This window comes from Python bivittatus, unplaced genomic scaffold (genome assembly GCF_059951505.1).
Source record: "Python bivittatus isolate LINGU-HERP-01145 unplaced genomic scaffold, Pbiv_v1 ctg000480_np1212, whole genome shotgun sequence".
In the NCBI taxonomy this organism is placed as follows: Eukaryota; Metazoa; Chordata; class Lepidosauria; order Squamata; family Pythonidae; genus Python; species Python bivittatus.
Window position 1 is genome coordinate 104,134,832 of NW_028277075.1, and position 22,294 is coordinate 104,157,125.

At 37.3% G+C, this 22,294-nt stretch overlaps 1 protein-coding gene across 2 annotated transcripts in view; it reads right to left on the reverse strand.

Annotated features, from left to right (window-relative positions):
• Positions 1-22,294, reverse strand: part of COBLL1 (cordon-bleu WH2 repeat protein like 1) — a 105,899-nt gene that overhangs the window by 67,262 nt on the left and 16,343 nt on the right. The window contains exon 1 of one of the 2 annotated variants that reach the window (XM_088146665.1): positions 9,529-9,670. The exons of the other annotated variant lie outside the window; for it this stretch is intronic. Within the exon in view, the coding sequence (XP_088002791.1) occupies positions 9,529-9,581 (53 nt within the window). The 5' untranslated portion in view covers positions 9,582-9,670. Of the gene's footprint in view, positions 1-9,528; positions 9,671-22,294 lie in introns of those variants that run through there. 2 annotated transcript variants of the gene reach the window in all.

Here is a 22,294-nt window from a genome sequence, read left to right on the forward strand (position 1 = left end):
TCCCAGTGCTGGGGTGAGCATTCCAAAGGGTGGGGGAGTAGGGGAAAAGGCCTATGAGATTTGCCCTTTTTCCTGGCTTCCCTGACATTTGGGCTCACCCAGCTGTTTGGGATCATATCCTTCTGATGCTGTAAAGCAAAGAAAAACTGAAGTAAAATAGTAAGCACAGTCGCGGTCACATGATTTTTCACTTAGCAACCTCTTCATGTAATGACCGAGTTACGGTTGCTAAACTAGGACTACCCGTACAACTGTTAATGGAAGGAAAAAAGCCTATGATGGACTCTCACAATCTGCTACAGCTGAAGTATCATCAGAATAGTTTTTACAAAAGGCAAGGATAGAGGCTATATGAACCTCCAGGAGAAGTGTTCAGAGGATGGAGGCTATCCCCAAGAAGACCTGTTGTCTGGCCCATGCCCTGTGTCCCTCAGGGGGTGGTGTGGTGACAAATTTAGTACTCATATCAGCACTTGTCTGACTGAGGAACAAAGTATTTTTCAGGAGCATGTTTCTAGAATGGAAGTAATGTGATGTATTTCCCTCTTGGGTATCTAACTGGCCATTTTATGTTTCAACCCAAGGAAGCAGTTGAGGGTATTTAATGCCCCAACTAACAGCACCATTAACACGTAAGTGCACAGAGAAGAGCAATACTGATGAATCAGTGCTTAATTCACCAGTGTGCTAGAAACTGGGGATAATGTAAAAAGCCATTTGATAATCTAATTCACTGAAATGCTCAAACAACATTTTAACAGAGATCCCATGGGGGGTGGGAGAATGCAAACATAATAAAACATAACAAAATAACCCAGAGTACCTATGTTTTAAGATACCAGCCTTAATTTCAAACCACAACCCGCCCATCCCAACAACACAGCTTTCTTGAACTCTTGAAAAGATAACTGTTGTTTCAGGAATTACCTTATTACGTATCACAGAAAGAGTTCATGGAAATAGTGGCACAGCAGTTTCATAGAGCCAAATGCCTGCAGTTTTGGAAACCCAAATAATAAGCCACTGCATTTATTGTGAACGGATGGCATGCAGCACTGAAACATACATTTCAAACTAGACAAATACCTTTTCTTTCTCCTATTAAATTGCCTCAGGTATGGGAAGGTATGGGAAGACATTCAATTTCTCTCATCTGATTTGGCATACTCTTTGCATGGTAAAAGGACAAAATAAACAAATATTTAAAAGGCAAGCTCTGATTAACATGGTTTTCCTAATCTCATTTCTCATGAGCCGCACTGCTTGTATTAACCATGAGAGAGAGAAGATCACACACTTTACGAATTTCCCCCACAAACTCAGAGAAGCATAATGATTGTTTCATTTCTCAAGCCAGTATTGAGTTGTATACTTCCCACACACAGTGGTAAAGGAGATTCTGATTATTCTGCCTCTGTATTCCTTCCAATCTAATATGTGGACAGATACATACTATACATGGTTATTTTTCCTATCCTTCCCCACAAACACCCCCCAGGGATGAAAAGATGCCCTTTATTTATCCTCAGAACAACCTTGAAAGACTGGATAGAGAGAGAAAGACAGAGACAGAGACAAAGAGACAGAGAAGTCCCAGTTGGTAGAGTCTCAGCTTGTTATATGATGGGTAGGTAACCTTGAGCCCACCAGATGTTTTGGGCTACAATTTCCAAGAAGAATGAGATGATCTGTACTTTGCAACATATAATGAAGAATCAACTATTTATTTATTTGTCAAATTTATATGGCCACCCACCTCACACAAAGTGACTCTGAGCGGTATACAATAAAACGAGCAATTAAAACATTCTATAAAACCAGTTTAAAGATATTACATATAACACAGCCAGCAAGCAGGCTCCCTATTACCAGGGGATCCCCAGGCTTGCGGAAAAAACCAAGTTTTAAGGATATGGAGAACTCTAGTCCAAGCATCTAGAATACATTAGATTGTTTTCCCTATACCCAACCACAGAGTGTAATCACAGAGCTCATCATAAGCTAAGCACTTTATAAGACTCAAGCCATGGGAGACCATGGTTCAATCCAGACTGTAAAGGAATGTATCAGCAACTGGTTTCAAAATGATTTTAAGGGCAGGTGGCATTTTTCCGCATATTAGTCACTTTCAAATTGAATGAAATAGCTCTTAAAAGTTGATTGATGTGAAAGGAAACAAACATTTTCAGCAAGATCTAGCTATCTGCCACCTGATGGATTCCATTAGCATAATTCTACACACCTGTTAAAGGCATCCATACACACACACACAATATATGTGTGTTGTGTATATATACAGACATGTACACATCTACATCCAGATACAAAAATGTATATCTAAACTATCTGTAACTATATATCACTATGGCTTGGGTTTCCATTTCCACAATCTGAGGAATGTCCCTGTACCTTTAAAGAGATGCACAGAAAGGTAGTTTTCACTAAGGGCTACTAGTTTCTTCTCAATAATACTAAGATGTAAGTATCCAGTTAGCTGTTTATGCAGTTCTTAAAATTACAGCCACTCTCTTAGTGACACCTGAAAGATAAAGAGAAACAAATCATTCTACCCAGAGGAATCTTCACAGAGGAGCAAGTGAGGAAGGCAGAGTAGCGCCACTGTGATGCAAACTCCATCACTTTTGTACATATGACATGACAACATTCACACAAAAGGAGTGGAACTTCCATAGTACCATTTTAAGTTTTTTTTGTCATTTTGATGAAAGCGTCAGATACTGAGGACACCTCTGATTCCACAAGATATCCTATCCCTACACAGGATTAATTTTGGGCCAAGCCAGGCCAACTCCTTTCCCACAGCATGAGAATTCATCATTGTGGTTGGTGAACCAGCTTCCCTTTACTTACCTTCCCCTAAGTAGCAGCACAGCTCTGCAAGGCACAGATATTGGTAAAATAAAGATGCCTGACCTTGGCCTCATCTCTTCTTTTCTTCTATCCAACCTACTGTTCACAAAGGAGTTGCAAATATGTTAAGCCCTAAATTTAATTATGACTCTTGACTTTCAACTCATGTTATTAAAAGGTATAATAAGCACAATCACCCTAAAGGAGACTTTATAACCTGTCATTCACAAAGGCAGAAAAACGCTAAAATTAAAATCGTCTCAAAAAATGGCCCCAACTCCCCGTTAAGGAATTACCTAAATATGTAACAACATTCTTTCAAAATAAGCTATACTTGTGTGTTTGTAAGATTTTTTTTTTAAATGCTGTTTTACTTTGTCTTGCCAAAATGATTAACAAATATAGAGAAACAGATCTGCTTCCAAAATACACACACAACATGCTCTTGCTTCAACTTATTACTTAAACTTCCAAACTTTCATAAAATGAGGTAATTGAGCTAAAATGTGTCAGGACATTAGCAACTGCAAACTACTTCTAATTCTTCTTATCCCAAGGGGCAATCATTCTGAGCAGCAGAATTTCTTTGCTCAAACAAAATAATTCCAAAGCTCAGTGCTGATCATACTGACTGCCAACTCACAACTTTTTTTTTTTTAAAGAAAAAAGTCTGTCAAAAAAAAGTTGTGAAAAATGAGATCCTAAACTGGACAAACTCGCAAACCCACACCCTTTGTAGATTGCTTTGCAACCAGAAAGCTTAGCAAAGTACTAACTGAGGTTATTTGAAAGAAATCTCAAGAAAAAATAAAGATCATCTGGTAAATTAATAACAGGAGCTCTTGACCACCGGTTCAAAGGCCTGATTTGTTCAATGAAGTCAAGAAGAAATCCAACCAACTTCTAGCCTACTTTATCAGATCAAATGTCACATGCACAAAATGCTAAAGAAAATATTACATTCAATCAAGGAAAACTTAGGCATACTGCCTCATGTTTCCCAACAACAGTAGGGGTTCCACTGTGCAAAACTGGTACAATGCTTACTCATTTATTGATTTAAAAGACTTACATAGCCACCCATCTTATGTATCATAATCCTGGGCAGCCTATAACAATTATAAAAGAATAAAAAGTGTAAAACCAACATTAAAAAATCCTGAAACAACAAACAGCTTTCCTGGCTCCAGCCCCATACTACCCCACTGCTTGTGGGAAGAGCCAAGTCTTCGGGGGGGTTCAGAAGGCCAGGAGGGCACCGGCCTGCCAGATCTCAGGGGGGTGTTCCAAAGGGCAGGGGCTGCTGTGGAGAAGCATACTGCCTAGGTCTCACTAGATGGCAACATTTAAGGGAAGGGGTCTGGAGCATGTCCACCCAATTGGATTAATAGAGTGGGTAGATCCCCTTGGAGAGACAGTCCCACAAATAACCTGGTCCTGTGCCATTGAGGGCTTTAAAGGTGATAACCAGCTCCTTGAATTGCACCCAAAAAAGAACTGGAAGACAGTACAGTTCCTGCAGCAATGGTAAAACATATGCAAACCATGGGGCACCCAAAACTGCACGCGCCACCACATTCTGGACCAATTGTAATTTCTGGGTGGTCTTCAAGGGCAGCCCCACATAGAACACACTGCAATAATCCCACTGGGAAGTGACTAGGGTGTGAGTGTCCATGAGCAAGGCTTCCTAGTCCAGGTGTCTGTACAACTGGCACACAAGTTAAATCTGTGTAAAGGCCCCCTAGCTATGGCTGCCACCTGCTCCTTGAGCAAGAGATGTGAGTCTGTCAGTTTGCTTTTCAGAAGACACTGTGTACAAGGAGGGGCAGATATGAGGCTGGCATCAAGGAGGAGAAGCCTTAAAACTTCCAGGATGACATGTCAAGATCAGAGAGGATTCCAGGGAAAAAATGAACAATGGAGGATCTGACTGGCAGCTAGAGACCTACAATGGCTAAACTGAATTAGACTGCTCTAGTAGCTGTTGAAGATGAACTGTTTCTTTTGGTTTCTATCCAGAGTAAGGATGGCTGGTAAATCTAAAATGGCTGGGCAAGTGACTCTAATTAGGATTTATGAGATGTTGGGTGAGACCAGGAGAAGTGTTCAAGGGCATAACCCTTGGCAGAAGAATGCTGAAGGGAAAAAATGTCATGGGAACATGCAGCTAGGTTCAGCTAGGGTTGAACATGACAGAAGATAAGAAGAAACAAGATCAAAGGTTTGCCTATCAAAGAATTAACCAGCCAGTCGCCTATCATCTCTTCAGATTAAGAGCAGATGGTACAATGCCAACCAATTAAAGAAGCCCTTTCCTTTGACCTAGAGAGGTAAATAGGAATACTGTAGTATCAGTCTGGAGGTGGGAAAATGCCTACTAAGGAATGCAAGCAAGTAATTGAAGTCAGTGAAAAGTGACACTATTTGTACATTCTGATGAGCCTTGGCTTGGATCCACACTGCTTTTTTTCTCTCTTTGTTTCTGAATAAAATAACAGAAAAATCTGGGAGCCATGTGGTCTTGCTCTGCCCCCAACAGATATTAAACTTATCTCTGTTTAACCCTGGTAATGATTTACTTTAATGAACAAAACGTTCAGCGCATGCGACAGGAGCTTTATCTCTGCCTGCTTTATCACTTGCATGTACCACATATGGGAAAGGAACAGAAATCATGCTTTGCTCATTGTTCAAAAGCAAAGCTGATTCTACCGCTTTAAGTGAGCTTCCTCTTCCCAGGGAACACTGTACACACAAACAGTCCACAAATAGTTGTGAAATCTACACAAAACCCCCTAACCAAATATAATGAATACATAATTCAACTCTTCACCATCCCAGACAAAAAGTAAAGTTTAATATTTGAGACTCTTCCATAATAAAGTGGTATACACTGTACAGTAGCTCCTATTTCCTTCAGCCTGCAGGCTACTCTACTTACCTAAACAAAAAACCCAACCCACCCTTTAATTACTATTATTATTTATTTTCTTCTGCTTGTTCTGAACAGAGAAATTAAAATGTGTGTGTGGTTATTGGGTTATCCTTGTTGTGAGTTTCAGTTGTGTTCAGTTCAGTTTTTCCTAGAGGCAGGAAATGCTAACTGAAGTTTAGGGCATTTAAAGCTACCATGTGACATTCACATGATCTGTCAGTCTCTGGTCTACATGCTGGATAGGTTCAAGAGCACTGGGGACTGTCCTTTACCACAATTTCTGAGATGATATTCAGTACAGGTAGTCCTCACTTAATGATCACAATTGGAACTGGCAACGCCATTACTAAGCACCACAGTCGCTAAGTGGAAAATCACGTGACCACGACAGGCTTATGACATTAAGTGAAGTGCTACAGTCATTAAGTGAAACATCATGTAAATGCAACTTATGATTTCACTTCCACCTTCTCTATTAACTCTGTTTGCTGCAAGCCAGTAGTGAAGCACACAATGGCGATCACGTGACTGCAGGATGCTGCAGCAGTCATAAATGCATGCCAGTTGTGCAGCACCTGAATGGAGATCACGTGACCGCGGGATGCTGCAATGGTCATAACTGTGAGGATTGGTTGCAAAGCTTTTTTTTTTATATTGTCATAACTTCAAACAGTCACCAAACGAGGCAATTGGTAAGCGAGGACTACCTGTAATGTGTTCAAAGCATTTTTAATTCAAAACACATTTTGAGTTAGAAATAGATGTTTCTCATTCAAAATGTACTGTTTCAGTCATTTTGGAAGTTTGGACTTGAATCAGTTCCAAAATGATCAAAACAGCCTCTTTCAAGTGCAAGACAGCCATTTTAGTCTTGAAAAGGATTGAATTCAAAATTACCTGAATCAGAAACATTTTGCAGAGCTGTATTATTTAGTCATACACATAATTGCTATAATTTATGTTATCCCTACTCAAAACCAAATCAGGGCCATGAAGATGATAGTATGTACTCATCTTCCCTTATGATTCCCCTTATGATATTTTCTGCCGAGCCCCTAAGTAACTTTTAATACCCTTTCACATCTACAATTTAATAGCTGAGGCAGCACACAAATAAATATCAGAATAAAATTTTAGCATAAATATATTACATTTCAGTATAGAATTGAATTTTTAATTCAATTTTAATTGAATTATAATTAATTCAATTATGCAATTCAATTATGTAATTATTAAAAATTTTAATAATTACATAATTAAAATTATAATTATTTTCTTCCTCTAAAATTAAAATGCATTAATAATCTAACTGTGATAAAATTTGCAACAGTCATTTTCTTATGTCCCATGGACCTTAAAACTAAATATTCAGCCACACAGTTTTATTGCTGAATTATTAGATAGTACACAAATTTTGTTTTCATCACATGCACACACAGAAAAAATCATGAGTATTAATGTTTCTTGGGTCACATGATTACTCAGCTGTACATCTGCTCTCTGTTTATTATTTCCAGAACAGAAAAATCTTCCTTTAAATTAATGCTGTGTACAAGATCCACTTAAAAACAAACAGAATATTAGGAATGCTATTATTACTTGGTATCTCTGAAATACAATTGTTTACATGCATCTACATATTTCCTAAAGAAGGAAGCGGGCCTCTTGAGATACCTTCAAGTATAAACAGGCCTGAAAATAATACAATTAAGATTTAACCTGGATTATGAGGAAAAATCTTAAAAACAAAAACAAACAAAACAATGGCACAGAAAAGGTATAAAAAGTCAGGGTTAACAGAATAACCTCTTTGGAAATTTTTCTAAGATCACTTTTCAGCCTCAGCTAGTATACCGAGCACTAGACAATTTCCTCGATATATCTGTAAGTATTATAAAACCAGTTACAACTAGTGTTTTGATCTTTAGCAAGAAAGCTCTTTGCTTTCTATCCTGTACTCAGCCAATGCATCTCTGAAACAGAACCAGAATTCTCATGAGAATGAAACATCTGGAAATGGTGTTCATGCAGGACTCCACATCATTACTGCTGGATCTCCTTTATTCTGTTCCTAAACCTGCCATTTAAGAACGGACACCAACTCCCAAGATCGAACTGAAAGTCCACCTTTGACTACTTGCCATTCCAAGTTTCCACTGACCAAAACTGAGGGACTTTTCTGCATTAGTCCATCTGAAATGCCGAACAATTAAATGATCATACATCATTGTACTAAAAACACAAACAATACCAAAAAGTCAACATTTTTTCTGTTCTATTATTTCCACTCTTAATTTCCTGAACAAAGTGTTTCTTGCTTCTCCAAAATCTGTGATACCTTTCTTTCAAACTGGGGGCAATTTCCCTACAAAACAAAACTCAGAGTATCAGGCTATGTAATACAAAGGAAGATGTAAGACGGTGTCATGTTCCCTTAGCAATCATGTGGAATTTCCAGTAGGCATTAATGCTCTATGTGGGTACAACCCAAAGAATTTCCTTGTAAATTTTCCTATTTGTTTTGAAAGAAGATTCCCATGAAAAGAGGAATTCAGGATTAGTTAATGACTAAAAAGAACAGTTCTTCTCACAGTTAGTGAACTGACTACATGTATAACACAGCAAAAGACTATGAAAGCAAGACCATAGTAAATTGATCTGCATAACAGTCAGATCCTCTTGCCCTGATGCATTAAGAATATAAATTAAACAAAGTATTCACCAAATATTGGTCCATATTTCTCTGGAATGTCTGTACATTAAAATAGAATGCATTCTGTATCTCCCCTGTGCTATACATGTGATATTAAATGCAGATGTAAATATTTCCATTTTGGAAGGTTCTGTGGCTTTTGAACTTTGGTGTAGGATAAGTCTCTTGAGAATACCATGAACAGCCAAGAAAACAAACACATGGATCATAGAAGAAATTAATCCTGAGTTCACACTCAAAGCACAATTGACCAGGCTCAAATTATCATATTTTGGACACATTCTGCAAAGACCAGCTTCTATGAGAAGTCCATAATGCTGGGAAAGGTAGAAGGAAAGAGAAGAAGAGGATGACCAGCAGCAAGGTGGATGGACTCAATTACAGCATGATGGATACACTGTTGGGGGGCCTGAAGAACCAGGCTGGGACAGATCATCCTGGAGAATGTATATCTATGTGAGCTGCTAAGAGTTGACACCTACTTGAGGGCACACAATTCATCAATCAAAGCTGTTCAGAAACTAATTCTGGATCAGGAAAAGACAATGTGTGAAGAAATCCTACATTGTATTATAACAAAACTATTCATATCAATGTACCTTCGCTTCTTCTTCATCATGCTGTCGTCCTCAAATCTGCTCTTAAAGGTGCCCCAAATTGAGATGGCTTGCTGAGTTCCCATGATGTTGCAAAAAATAAGAAGGAATTGCTTCCTTCCTATTCTTCAGAGAGAAGCAGTTTTGTCAGAGTAACTTTTTTAATGTACCATAACTAAACAAAATTTCCAATTTTTTTACAAGTTGGTTCTGAATGTCATTTTATATGGGCATATGGTTTCATTAAAAACAAAATACCATGATGAAACATTATTCAAGCTACATTTATCTAGAAGCTTAACATATGATATGCTACTGTTCTTCTCAGTCTGGATTCTATGGCAGATGATTTTTTTGAAAATGAACAATAAATACACTCAAATGTCTGACGAGGAACTGCTTCCAATTACCTAAGTGTAATGTGATCATAAGATGAATAAGAATGCCTCCTAGTGCCAACCATATAAAACCAACGTGGGCAGATGCTTCAGATGGAAAATTCTGTCCATTGCATGTCCATGCCAACGGGTTGTTTATAACAACTGATCTGCCTGGAGCACTTCAATTTCAAAAACTAAAAGAGACAAAGAACAATATTACATTTTCAACTAGTATTTCTGATTTCAACACTCTTTAATCAAAATATCTTCCTAACAACCTGGTTCACTTGTACATGGTTATTTTAACTGAACACTATTCCATAGTTTCTGTGCCCTTAACAAACACTTAAACAATATTCACTTTCAAATACCTACCACACTGAACATACAGTGGGGAAGAGCATGATCTTGTTTGGCCCAGGCAGCAAAATGATTTGGCTTTGCTCTTACCTGATAAGGGGAAATGAGCACAGAGAAGTTTTAAATTTCTATTTCAACTGCTCCCATGAACACTTTCTACCTAGCTGGACAATAAAATGAAGACCTTATGCTAAGGCAACAGAAAGTAATACTATTATACAGCTGCAGAACAGTGGACCTTGAAATCCACAACAATAGCGGTTTTCTTAGCAGGATGAAGTGACCAATAACAAAGGAAGTAGGTCAAGCCCAATAGAGAACTCTATTCTAAGCAGCAGAAGCTCTACACAGTCCCATCTTTCTCATCACCTGCTTCCTGCTACTTCTAATTAAGATTCCAGGAATTGAACCTGGAATCAATACAATGCACGAGGAATGGCTATAAAGAAAAAGCACAGATGTATATTCTGAGATCTCATAAGGCAACATGTGAAAGAGTAAGCCGACATTTAACTCAAAGCCTTGTATGGGTTATTCAGAGCTATGTATATGAAATGGTAATTACACAACTTTTTATTCAATATTTTCAGCCTAGCTGAAACTTTCAGAAATTTCTTCTTGTTTTATTTGTGGTTAGCAAAATTGCAAGACACACTTTGGACTGAGAGAGAGAATTCTTCCTACAGGAAAAAAGTATTAATAAGAGCATCTATATAGGCAGCCTCATCTTAAGGTTTGAATAAGTGATGTGACTGATAACTGATTGCCATCAAACATCTCTAAATTGGGGGGGTGGGGGGATGAGGTGAGTTGAGTGGAAAGATCTGAATTGGAGATATTCGGTCGGGAATCTGGATTAACCTTTATCATTAAGCCTATGAAAACAATGATAGTCACTCCTCCCAAAACTGTTGTCTTATGGTTTAAAGAAGTGTCTGTAATAATTATATATAAACATTAGGATATAAAACTGTAAAGTTTTAACAGTGGTAGCACTGATGGCAGATTGTTATACCAATAAAACATTAAAAATTAGTTTGGCAATACATTGAACACAATTTCCATTTATTTTTGGATTCTGCTAGCTAGACTGCTCCTCTTTCCTTTTATGTATAAATCATTTGGGCAAACAGGCACACTGTACAGTACAAAGCATATTTAAGACTTTAAAAGGAAACATACCAACTTAGTCTTTATAACCAAGAAAGGCTCCCACAGTAGAGCATTCTGTAAAATCCTGTGCTTGAGGAAGATCTTGTCGTTTGTACTTTATAAGAATTTCCACTCATTATGAATATGAGAATCTTTTTTTAATCAAATCTCTATATTAGACAGATTTAGCAAAGCATGCTTGAAAAAAAGGAGCAGCTTATCCTTGCAAAGCATGGAAACTACTATTACTCAGCTGAACTTAGTAAACTAAAAGAGAACTAATGCTTCCTTCTATAAATAGAAACATATCCTTTCATTTATACTATAATTTTTTGCAGAGCTAACATCCTGTTTTCTCTAAATTAATGCAGCTATGTAATTAGTATGCAAGCTTTGTATAACAGTTTCCACATATTCTTTACAATTTATACCTTCTAATTTTGCAAGTTTTTATTTTGGGGAGCATTTGTTGTTGAATGGCTAATTCCTGTTTTATGGAAATGGATATGGGTTGAACTCCTTTCTTAGCCTTACCTTAGAAGAAAATGTGCCTAACCTCATCATTCAACTATTCCAAAACCTATAGAGCAGGCACGCTTCACACCACATCCTGTAATATGCTCCCGTTTAAACATACACAAAAGTGTTCAGACACTTTAAAATAATGCAAATATTCCTTTGAAAAATTCAGACAAATAGCTTGCAGTATTTCTCTTTTCAGACATTTTCCTTCCTGCACACTCTTTTTTTTTTTTTTTTTTTACTATTGGGAAGTGGGGTTATTATAACCACCTTACACTTTCATTAACCATCAACTCATTAATCTATTCTTCTAATTTCATACAGGAGGATAGGAAGTATCATTTCTAACATTACCTACCCTTGTCATTATCTAATCTCATACAGTATTTCAGTCCTATATCCCCCCTTTCACTGGGGCAGAAAGTAAGCTATGCCCACAATAAAAAGACGAACAAGCAGTAATGTACAGAAAATGCACATATTTGTGTGTATGCATACACACACAAACACATAAAAACCCAAATGTAAGCATTAAAATGAAAATGGAAAAATAGAAATTCCAAATATTTAATGTCAAACATTAAGATCTCTATGGGCCAAAGTTCTTACAGTGTGTGCCACATATAGGAATTCATGCTTTCCAAAGAATGCTCTAAATGTTGAGCTTTAGTTTCCACAGTCTCCCAGCCAGCCTAGTCATGGGTCCAATGTTTCTGGGAGGCACCGAATTAGGGAAGGCTAGACTATATAACTTGGAGCAATCCACTCTCTTTCAGTTACTGTAAAAATATGCCATAAAGATAAATAAAACTCTATAATGTATTTCTATCAATATATTGGTGAATTCCTCTCCCTTGACATTTACTGCATTTTTGTGCCACCACAATTCCAGGCAACTCTTGGCAATCCACATAATACAGTCCTGTAAAACTGCCTACAAATGTTAGTAAATAATTAGGTAATATAGATACATATTTATTCACAACTGATACAGAATGTTAATTTCAATATATCTAAGGCTATCAACACTGTTACATAAAAAATTATAGGACAATTTAGTAATAAAAACAAACACTTTATTGAGAATTCTGTTCCAAATGCATGCAGAGAACATGCATGCTCCTCCCCATCGGCCCCCATTCTGTAACTATGCTATATTTTATACACTTAGACATATATAGCCAAAACGTAGCTCAAATATACATCATACTGAACGATTACACCTTTGAAGTTATAAAGGCATAACACAAGTCTTGATTTTTATTTCTTTTTTTAAGAGCGAACTATGGTTCCAGCAGTGACTTGGCAATCAGCTTAATTAGCCCAGTAGGAATTAGAAACCAATCAAGAGAGGCTTCTCCGAAACTCTAGCTGTGCTTCATAGTTGGCACTGATACACAACTATGAAACATATAGAACAATCTTCTCTATAGCAGATCTTTTCCTAAACTGGTTTATCAACATTGTTTTCTTGACCACACCATAGAACAGAATCATGAGGGATTATGATAAGTAAACCCAATGCAGTACCGGTATCAATGGTAAGTATATTCTAGAAGGCTTTCTCTCTAGTCACTGCATATAAAATCAATTGTAAGCTCAATATTTTACAATATAGATATTAGGATGAAGAGTTTTATATTTCTTAATAGGGATAAATAAATTATGAAATTGTTTATTACTTGTCATGATGAGGGTGGGAAGTCGCTTTCTTAAAAGGGGGGGATTTTTTGTATTTTTCTTTTCTCTTTTACTTTGTGTTATCTTTTCTTGTTCTTTTTAAAATCTTAATAAAATCATTGGAAAAAACAACATATAATCAAGGTAGTCCTCGACTTACAACCATTTGTTTAACGACTGTTTAAAGTTACAACAGCACTGAAAAAAGTTATTTATGACTGGTCCTCGCACTTATGACCATCAGTGTCTCAATGGTCACATGATCAAAATTTGGCCACTTGGCAACCAGTATGGATTTACAAAGGTTGCAGCATCCCGGGATCATGTGATTGCCCCTTGCAACCTTCCCAGCTGGCTTCCGACAAGCAAAATCAATGGGGAACTGCATGATTCACTTAACAGTCACATGATTCACTTAATGACCATGTGATTCACTTAACGACTGCGTTGATTCACTTAACTGCCACAAAAATGTCATAAAATTGGGTGCAGTCACATGATGCCTTGCTTAATGACCACACCGCTTAACAATGGATTTTCCAGTCCCTATTGTGGTTGTAAGTCGAGGACTACCTGTATGTTTTGCATCAATTTGTTTTGAAACTGCTCCTAATAGTTTATATGCACAAAGATGCTTGAGGTCAATATCAATCTCACCTGCTAAAATATGCAAGTTAATTTGATTGTTCACTTTTAAAATATTAATATTACAATTTAAAATTCAAGTCCACACCATAATGATATTTCTGAATCTGCTTTGTGGAGATCTTTCAATAAGGCATTTTCAAATTTATGTGAATCATCTGAAAAGCCATCCAGATGCACTTTACTTTAAAGAATTCAGTGTTAAAGCTTTTCTACAACCCCTAAGTTACACCAGTTGACTACTGAAAAGTATACTGCACTGTTGGGAGACCTGAAAGAACCAGTTAGGGATAGATCATCATGGAGAAAGTCTATCTATGTGGTCGCTAGGAGTCGATAACGACTTGGTGGCACACAATCAATTAAAAAAACCCTTCAAAGATAGTTTGTGCTAAACCTTCAGCAAAGTTTTCAAATTTCATGGCCAGGCAATGGTATTATCTTGGAAACATCTGGATCTTATCTTCATTCTTTTGCAATAAATAACAAACTCTTAATAAAGCCAGTGTGACAACAAAATGTCAAAATAAAGCCATCTGTTACACATCAGAAATTCAGATGTATCCATTTTAAAGGGTGAAAAGCACCAGCTATACAAACATATTTTTAAGCATACACCCAGTGCTGGAAAACTCCTATTCTACCCATTGGTTAAAGCCCTTGATGGTCTCCCTTCTAAGTACTAAGGCCAAATTCTGCTTAGCTTCCAAGTCCAAATAAAGTTGGCTAGGTGCTGCCACCTAATTTAGAGGCATTAATCCCTAAATATAAGTAAAATTATTACAGTGACATTCACAAACTAACACTGCTATCCTGGTACTGATAGCTTCATTAATAGTGGTAAGATGTTCAATCCCATGTTATGTTTCAAGTCATAGGTGAAATAATTTAAATGTCAGTTTCATGCCAGAATATCCCTCAAGAAGATCACCTTAAAGCCAAGTAATATAGAAGAGTAAAATGCAATTTCACCTGTTTCTGAATACAACACATTCTGATGTCAGAGTTTTATATATATATGTGTTGTGTATTTACTTATTGGATAAAAGGCTGTACTGTCTACACCAAAGAGAGAGGGAGAGAGGAAAACAGTTCCACAAAGCCAGACTGGAACCCAGGAACAATTTACTGTATGACAGACATATCTGAGAAAAGAACATTTGATGCTGTCACCTATTGCACCCCACTCTAATACAGGACCTAAAGATGTCAGACAAAACATTAAAGATCCAGCCACTTGCTTGTTTTCCACTGTGATACCCCCTCATCCATCACTACCCTTCTCTATTCCACACAGAATAAATAGGTAAAATCCTATCTGCATAGTGATGAAACAGTTTCCAATCTCCATAAAGTAAGAAACATTTCCCTTCCTTTTTTGGAGAGCTAAAAGTTACAGTAGTTGATAACCCTATCAAGTGAATCTATCTTGAACATAAGCAGTTTGAAAAATGATATCTGAAAACATACATTTTTCAGATTTCTTCTGATCATAAATCATAAATCTAAACTAAGTAGAAGAAAACTAAACATTCCACTGGAAAAAAATTAAAGGAAATCAGTCCCATTTCTTGCTCACCAGTGCTAACATCATATTATTTTGTCAGAGCCTCTTTTTTAACTCCATAATTACAATATACTGAATTAAAAAACAGAACAAAACAGCAGGGGAAGAATATTGCAAACACATTTTACAACAAGCTTAACAAACTACATTGCACTATACAGAGTATTGTAATTCTAAGTGGCATCACTTGATGGATATATAGTGGTATTTCACTACATAAGAAACCTAGATTAAAAGCATAAATAAAAACAAATGAATAAAAGCACTACAGGGATCACTCCAAAATGATAGCATTACAATGCAAGATCCCAGCTACTTACCTCCTGAAAATAAGCAAGAGTTTTCACATGCATCAAGCAACATCTACTTGGGTAATGAAAAAGGGGAGGGAAAAAGGAGCTTAAGAACTGTCCCAACAAAAACACTCTTTCATCAGGAACCCCAGAGGGGAGATGTTGAGTAAACCTTTCAAGCTGTACCCATTCACCACACAAAGCCTGTCTATTGGTAACCTGCAATGTTGCAAAGGAAGTTTCAGCTGTTGCTTGAAGTGACATGATTTCCAAATATGTTTAACGATGCCATAAATAAATTCGCTCTGGGTTGAATTTTGGCAAGCTGAGAATCTTCCACCACCATCTCCTATGATTTTGTTGGCTGATTTTCAGGGTAAGAAACTACAGAAAGAAGAGCTATCTGTTCAGAGCATGGAAAAGGATTAAAAACGCAAGGACCACACTGCTATAAATGCAGAGAGCAGAGGCCAGGTGTTTTTCTAAGCCAAGTAATTTTTAGGTGTGTTCCTTTTTATCCCAAGCAAAAGAGTCTTGTTTCTCAAGCCTACAATGCTCTTATGATTCACTAGATGTATTCATAGCTACAATACCTGAACTGGAAAGGGCTGGAAGAGCAGGATCAGGGCAATGCTTGCACAATTATGTAAGAACAAAAGGATTTCTTAACACGCTGATAAGCATCACAGCTTCATGTAATGTTTAGCCATTCAGATAAGCAAAGAGCAGAATTCAAAAAGAGAAAAATAGACTTAGGAAAAGTGATCCTACAAAGTAATTTTCTTAGAACAATAATGAATAGCAGGAAACGCTTAAAAGTTAGATTGGTGTTTCAATACAGTTCTCTTAAAAAGACAAGAAAGAGAATCACAGCCACAATAAAGGTTAATGATGTAGGGAGTAAAATGAAGTTTCTGCTAATACAAAAATGATAGTTCTCTCTATTTTGTTCAATGTTTATTTTGGTATGAAACAGTGTCACCATACCCTCTGACATTCCACATGAACCTAAAGGTACTTAAGTGTGGTTTCTATGCATGTCATTCTGTGTGGTTTCAACCATCTCCCCTCTTTGGGAAAAACAAAATATTTAGCAAGAGTTTTGAACTGTACACTTCCTTGTTTTTATATTTGTTGTCACAGAGTATCACCACCATATTTGTGTAAGTGTCTCAATCCAGGAATTAAAAACAGTACTGTGCTGACAGTCACCTCTAGTGTTTTTGATTCATCATCACAATGGCAACTATGAAAAAGATGTTTTGCTACCAGGACAATAAGATGAAGATGGATTGCAATGCTACCCACTTCGCCCATTATCTGTACTCCTGCACTACAGTATACGGCCAACGTCTATAATTGTGAGATGCAGCATAAACCTCAGAAAAGAGCACCAAAGGTTTCTTTCCACATCTTCTCAAATTGTCCAGTTGAGATTATTTACACTGGAAACTTTTACCAGGACCCCTGAACTACCTTACGGAGAAGACAACTGCAGAAATTCAGCAGTGGCTTTTAGTTTAGTTGTCTAGGGTAGAAAATGAACAAGGACCAACCAGCAGAACTAAGCAACCGCTATATGCCACCTGTTGTTGCCTGTTCCTTCTTTACAGAAGACCAGTGACCTAAAAAAAATGAATTTTTTTTAATTTTCTTTTCCCAAAAATTTATTAGCAGAAACCTTGAACACTTTCACCTGCTCACAAGACTAGAAACATTAACCTGCCTAATCTTTTATTCAGACAGACAGATATTAGAGAGTGAGAGAGAGTGTGTGTAAGCAAATAACCTGATGGAGATGAAACAATTATATTAAGAATATGGGAAAGGAGCATCAAATATTCTCCTCCTTAATTTATCTGATTTAACTCAGCATTTGAAAAACATCTATAGGTAAATGGAATTAGAATTCATAAAATCAATGCGCTGACCACCCAGGGAAAATATTTATGCTCTACTGATTTTACAGGAAGATACCGTTGCAAGTTCCCCATAACATTTCTGATAAGATGTAAATAACTGAACCTGAAATGGCAAATTATTACCCAACCTTGCTTCATTACCTATGCTTTTTTCACACTGACTTGCATAATAGCTTAACAAGCAGGAACTGTACTTTTCACAGTTTTATTATATTTTCCAAAAGGAAATTTCTGTGATGGAAAAAGAGCATATTGTGGCAAACCTAACCCCTTACAAAGGAGCATCATCTCTGTTTTTAAAGTATCTCTCATGTGAGGCAGCGTGCATGCCTTTTCCTATGCATATAAGCAATTGGCATATGAGGAATCTTGCTAATGTAATGAAAAGTGCTGTAAAGGCAAGGGAAAAGAAGCTACTTCACATCCCTTAGACAACACAGCACTTTTTGCTGAATTAACTGCATTTACAATAAAAACTATCCTCTATACAATCACAGCAGAAGTCTACCCAAATTCAGGCAGGAATGGTTCCCTTATATACAACATATCAGTCTCAGCACCTATGCTCTTCAATCTATATGTTAATGATTTACCAGGTTTTCTGAATGAGGCAAATATGCACATGCCTAAAATCTGTAACAGATTTATCAATATTCTGTTATATGCGGATGACACGGTCCTATTAGGCCACTCCCAAATAGGCTTGAGACAACCGCTGCAAAAGCTAAGTTCCTATTGTATCCTTAACTCTTTAATTATTAATAAAAGTAAATCCAAAGTGGTATTTAGTAAAAAAAAAAAAAATGTGAAATATAATTGGCAAATAAATGGAGAACCCACTGAACAAGTGAATTCTTATATTTAATTAGGCATGACTTTCACTAACAATGGTTCGTGGATGAATCATTTTAGAAGAGGTGCAATAAGGGCTGAGGCAAGCACTAAAAAGCTATTCAAATTATTTTACCATAATGAACCATGCACCCTGACACCTATCTTGAAAGTCTTTAGGGCCAAAATAATTCCAATGATGACTTATGGAGCAGAACTGTGGGGTTTAAATGAAGCTACCCCACTGGAACAAATCCAAACGCGTTTCCTGAGGCATATTCTAGGAACAGATAAGAACAGGTCTGCCTCAGCAGTAAGAGCGGAATTAGGCTTTTATCCTCTGAACAGCCGCTTAATGATTACAGTTTTTACATATTGGCTAAAGATTCAAACAATGGACCCCAATAGACCTCTTAGAATTTGCCTAACAGAACAGCTAAACATGTCGCAGCCTAACACATGGGTCTGTCAACTTTCTGATGTTACCTCACGTTATGGGCTCTCTATTCAGCACCTGTTACTTACAGCCCCCCAAGCGAGGGAAATTTTCAAGCAGAGAGTTATGGATATAAGTGCCCAAACTGATTTGGAACTACTTCTTCTTCTTCTTCTTCTTCTTCTTCTTCTTCTTCTTCTTCTTATTATTATTATTATTATTATTATTATTATTATTATTTGATTTGTCCCCGCCCATCTCCCCACAACGGGGGACTATGGGCAGCTTACAACAAACTAAAATCGGCAATACATAATTAAAAGATTATAAAACCAAAGTACAAAGAGAAAGATAAAAAGGCTAAAAAATCCAAGAGGCCAATAGAGGCCACACCAGGCTGCTAAGGGGCCAGCCAATCCCATTTTTTATATCCTCCCTCCCCGCCCCAGGCCAGATGGCAGAGCCAGGTCTTCAAATCCCTCCGAAAGGCCTGGAGTGAGGGGGCCTGTCTCACCTCCGGGGGCAAGATGTTCCAAAGGGCGGGGGCTACAGCAGAGAAGGCCCGTCTTCTGGACCCTGCTAATCGGAGTTCTTTTACCGCGGGGATCCGGAGCATGCCCTCTCTGTGAGATCGGGTGGGACGGGTTGAAATCATGGGGGCGAGGCGGTCCTTCAGGTAACCTGGTCCCATGCCATGTAGGGCTTTAAAGGTGATAACCAACACCTTGAATTGGACCCGGAAGCAAACCGGTACTCAATGCAGCTCACGGAGCAAAGGTGTTATATGGGTCCTTCTTCGGGCCCCAAAAATTGCTCGCGCGGCCACATTCTGGACCAGCTGAAGCTTCCGGATACTCTTCAAGGGTAGCCCCATGTAGAGCGCATTGCAGTAGTCTATCTGGAAGATAACAAGGGCATGAGTGACTGTTCGCAGGGCATCCCGATCCAGGAAAGGATCTTACAGCCAAAAATAGATCCTTAAGGGGGTTGGCTACTAACAAAATAAATTCTTAACCCGAAAAATACCTATTTATGAGTTTTTTTAAGAAGGGCTTTCACCAGAACAAGATTTGAGCTGTTGGACTCAATGGCCAAATATGGACGCTTCTATAATATCCCATTTCATGAAAGAAACTCTATATGCAGTTCACCTGATATTGAAAATATTTTTCATATTCTGTTTAATTGCCAACTATATGCATCTATCAAGCTGAAATATTTATCCCCATTATTGGAAAGAACAGAGTACTGGGACCCAAATTTTAGACTGTCTTATTTTCTCCAGGGCACCAATACATATATTGTGCGCAGAACTGCCATATTTATACTGAAGGCTGAAGCTTTAAGATCCCATTATACAGAACAAATTGGGGTATCCTGTAAAGGTGATTCTCTCATCTGATAATTGTTTCGTTGTACTGTGATCACATATACATATATGTCTCATGTATTCTTTTTATAGTTTCGATTATGTTTTTATATTTTTTATCTCGCTGTATTGATAAGATCAATTGACTAATCAATAAAATTCATTCATTCACATATCACACAGCAAGGCAATCTTGGATATTTAGAATGTGTTTCTGAAGAAAAAGAGAAACTATTTAAAATAATTACAACTATTTCAAATATAAATGAGCAATAATCGCAATATCCAAAATACAGTATAAAAATATTTAAGTAGCAATTAGTGATTGAGAAAAAAAAAGAAGGGGGAAGAGGGGTGGTTACTAGAGTGCTTTTTCCTATTTTTTTGTTTTCTTAGTTTTGCCTTTTAAATATTTTTATAACCATATTTTCACTTTAACCTTTGTTCTAGTGTAGTTTAATTTATGTATATGTATTCCTCTTCCTTTTCTTTGTTTTTGTTTTCTATGTTGTTTTACTTAATTAATAAAATAAAGACGTCCTCTCTTATTTTGTTCTTACATGCCATACCAAAAACATCCGGGTGTTTTTCAAAACTACAGGCCTTTGCAGAGCCTTATTTATGAATTCTTTCTGAACTTACTATAACTTACATGCATAAATATATCAATATATACAAGGGTTGCATGAAAAGTAATGCCTCCAATGTCAAAAGTCACCAACAGATGGCAGTACTGACACGCTAAAAACTCTGACATGTTCTTTAGCTTCTGTTCATTTCAGTGGGTGGGAAGCTGCTATTATCCATGAACTGCCTTCAGCAAATCAGTGCACTTTAAGCAACATGCCATAATTGAATTTCTGATTGCCAAAGAGACCCTCGAACTGAAAATCACTTCTGAATGAAGGTTGCTGGGCTAAAAAATGTAATGATGGTGAACCAAAAAGAGCTGATTTGTGAGATCAAGAACAAAGTGGACAACCTGTGACAGCAACTGACAAGTTTCACAGGAAAAAGTCTACTGAACTTATTAAAGACAACTATGGATCACTTAAAGAGAATCCGCTGTCAAGCTTAGCGCTTCACAGGAATTCGTGGGTCATGTTATTGATGTTGTTCAATATCAGAAAGCTTGTGCAAGATAGGTTCCTCACATGGTGACTACAGAGATGAAAGTTTCAAGAGTTGAAGTTTACCACGCTAATTGTTGTCACGCTAAGAGAATGAAGGTAAGGGATTTCTTCACAGCATTGTTCCAGCTGGTAAAACATGGACTCATCATTACGACTCAGAAATGAAGTGTCAGTCTATATAGTATCATCAGAAACCTTCACTTGCAGGGAAAAAAAAAAAAAAATCAAAACCCAGGCTTTAGCAGGAAAACTCACGGTTAGAGTTTTTGGGGATTCAGAAGGTATTGTTCAGGTGAATTTCCATGAACCTGGCACCACTATCAACTCAGAGACCTATACTGCAACACTCAAAACTTTGAAGCAATGATTAAGAGAGTTCAGAAGCATAAGAAGGACATTTTGCTACAAAATGATAATGCTAGGCCTCACATCTCATGAGCCACCCAACAGGCAATTGCAGATTTGGATCTCACCATCTTACCCCATTTGTCATACAGTCCAGACTTGGTGTCATGCAATTTCCACCTTTTCCTAAAATTGTAGGAATATCTTTGTGGGAATGCATTTGACTCAAATGAAGAGGTGGAAAGGACTGTCAGAACCTGACTAAAAAGACAAAGTATGGAGTTCCTTTATGATGGCTTTAAGAATTGTGTCCATAGTTGGTAGGAGTGTGTAGTGAATGGTAGTGATTATGTGAAGTAATTACAGGTAACAAAGAGCTCATTTCAAGGATTATTTTCCTATATCAATTATTAAAATATCCCTATTAACTAAAGTTACGGAGGAGAGACTACTTTTCTCTCAACCCTCATATATCACAATTTTAACCTCTGTTTCATGTAACTAAGCCCACAATTCAGATGACAATGAGTGATATGGCATG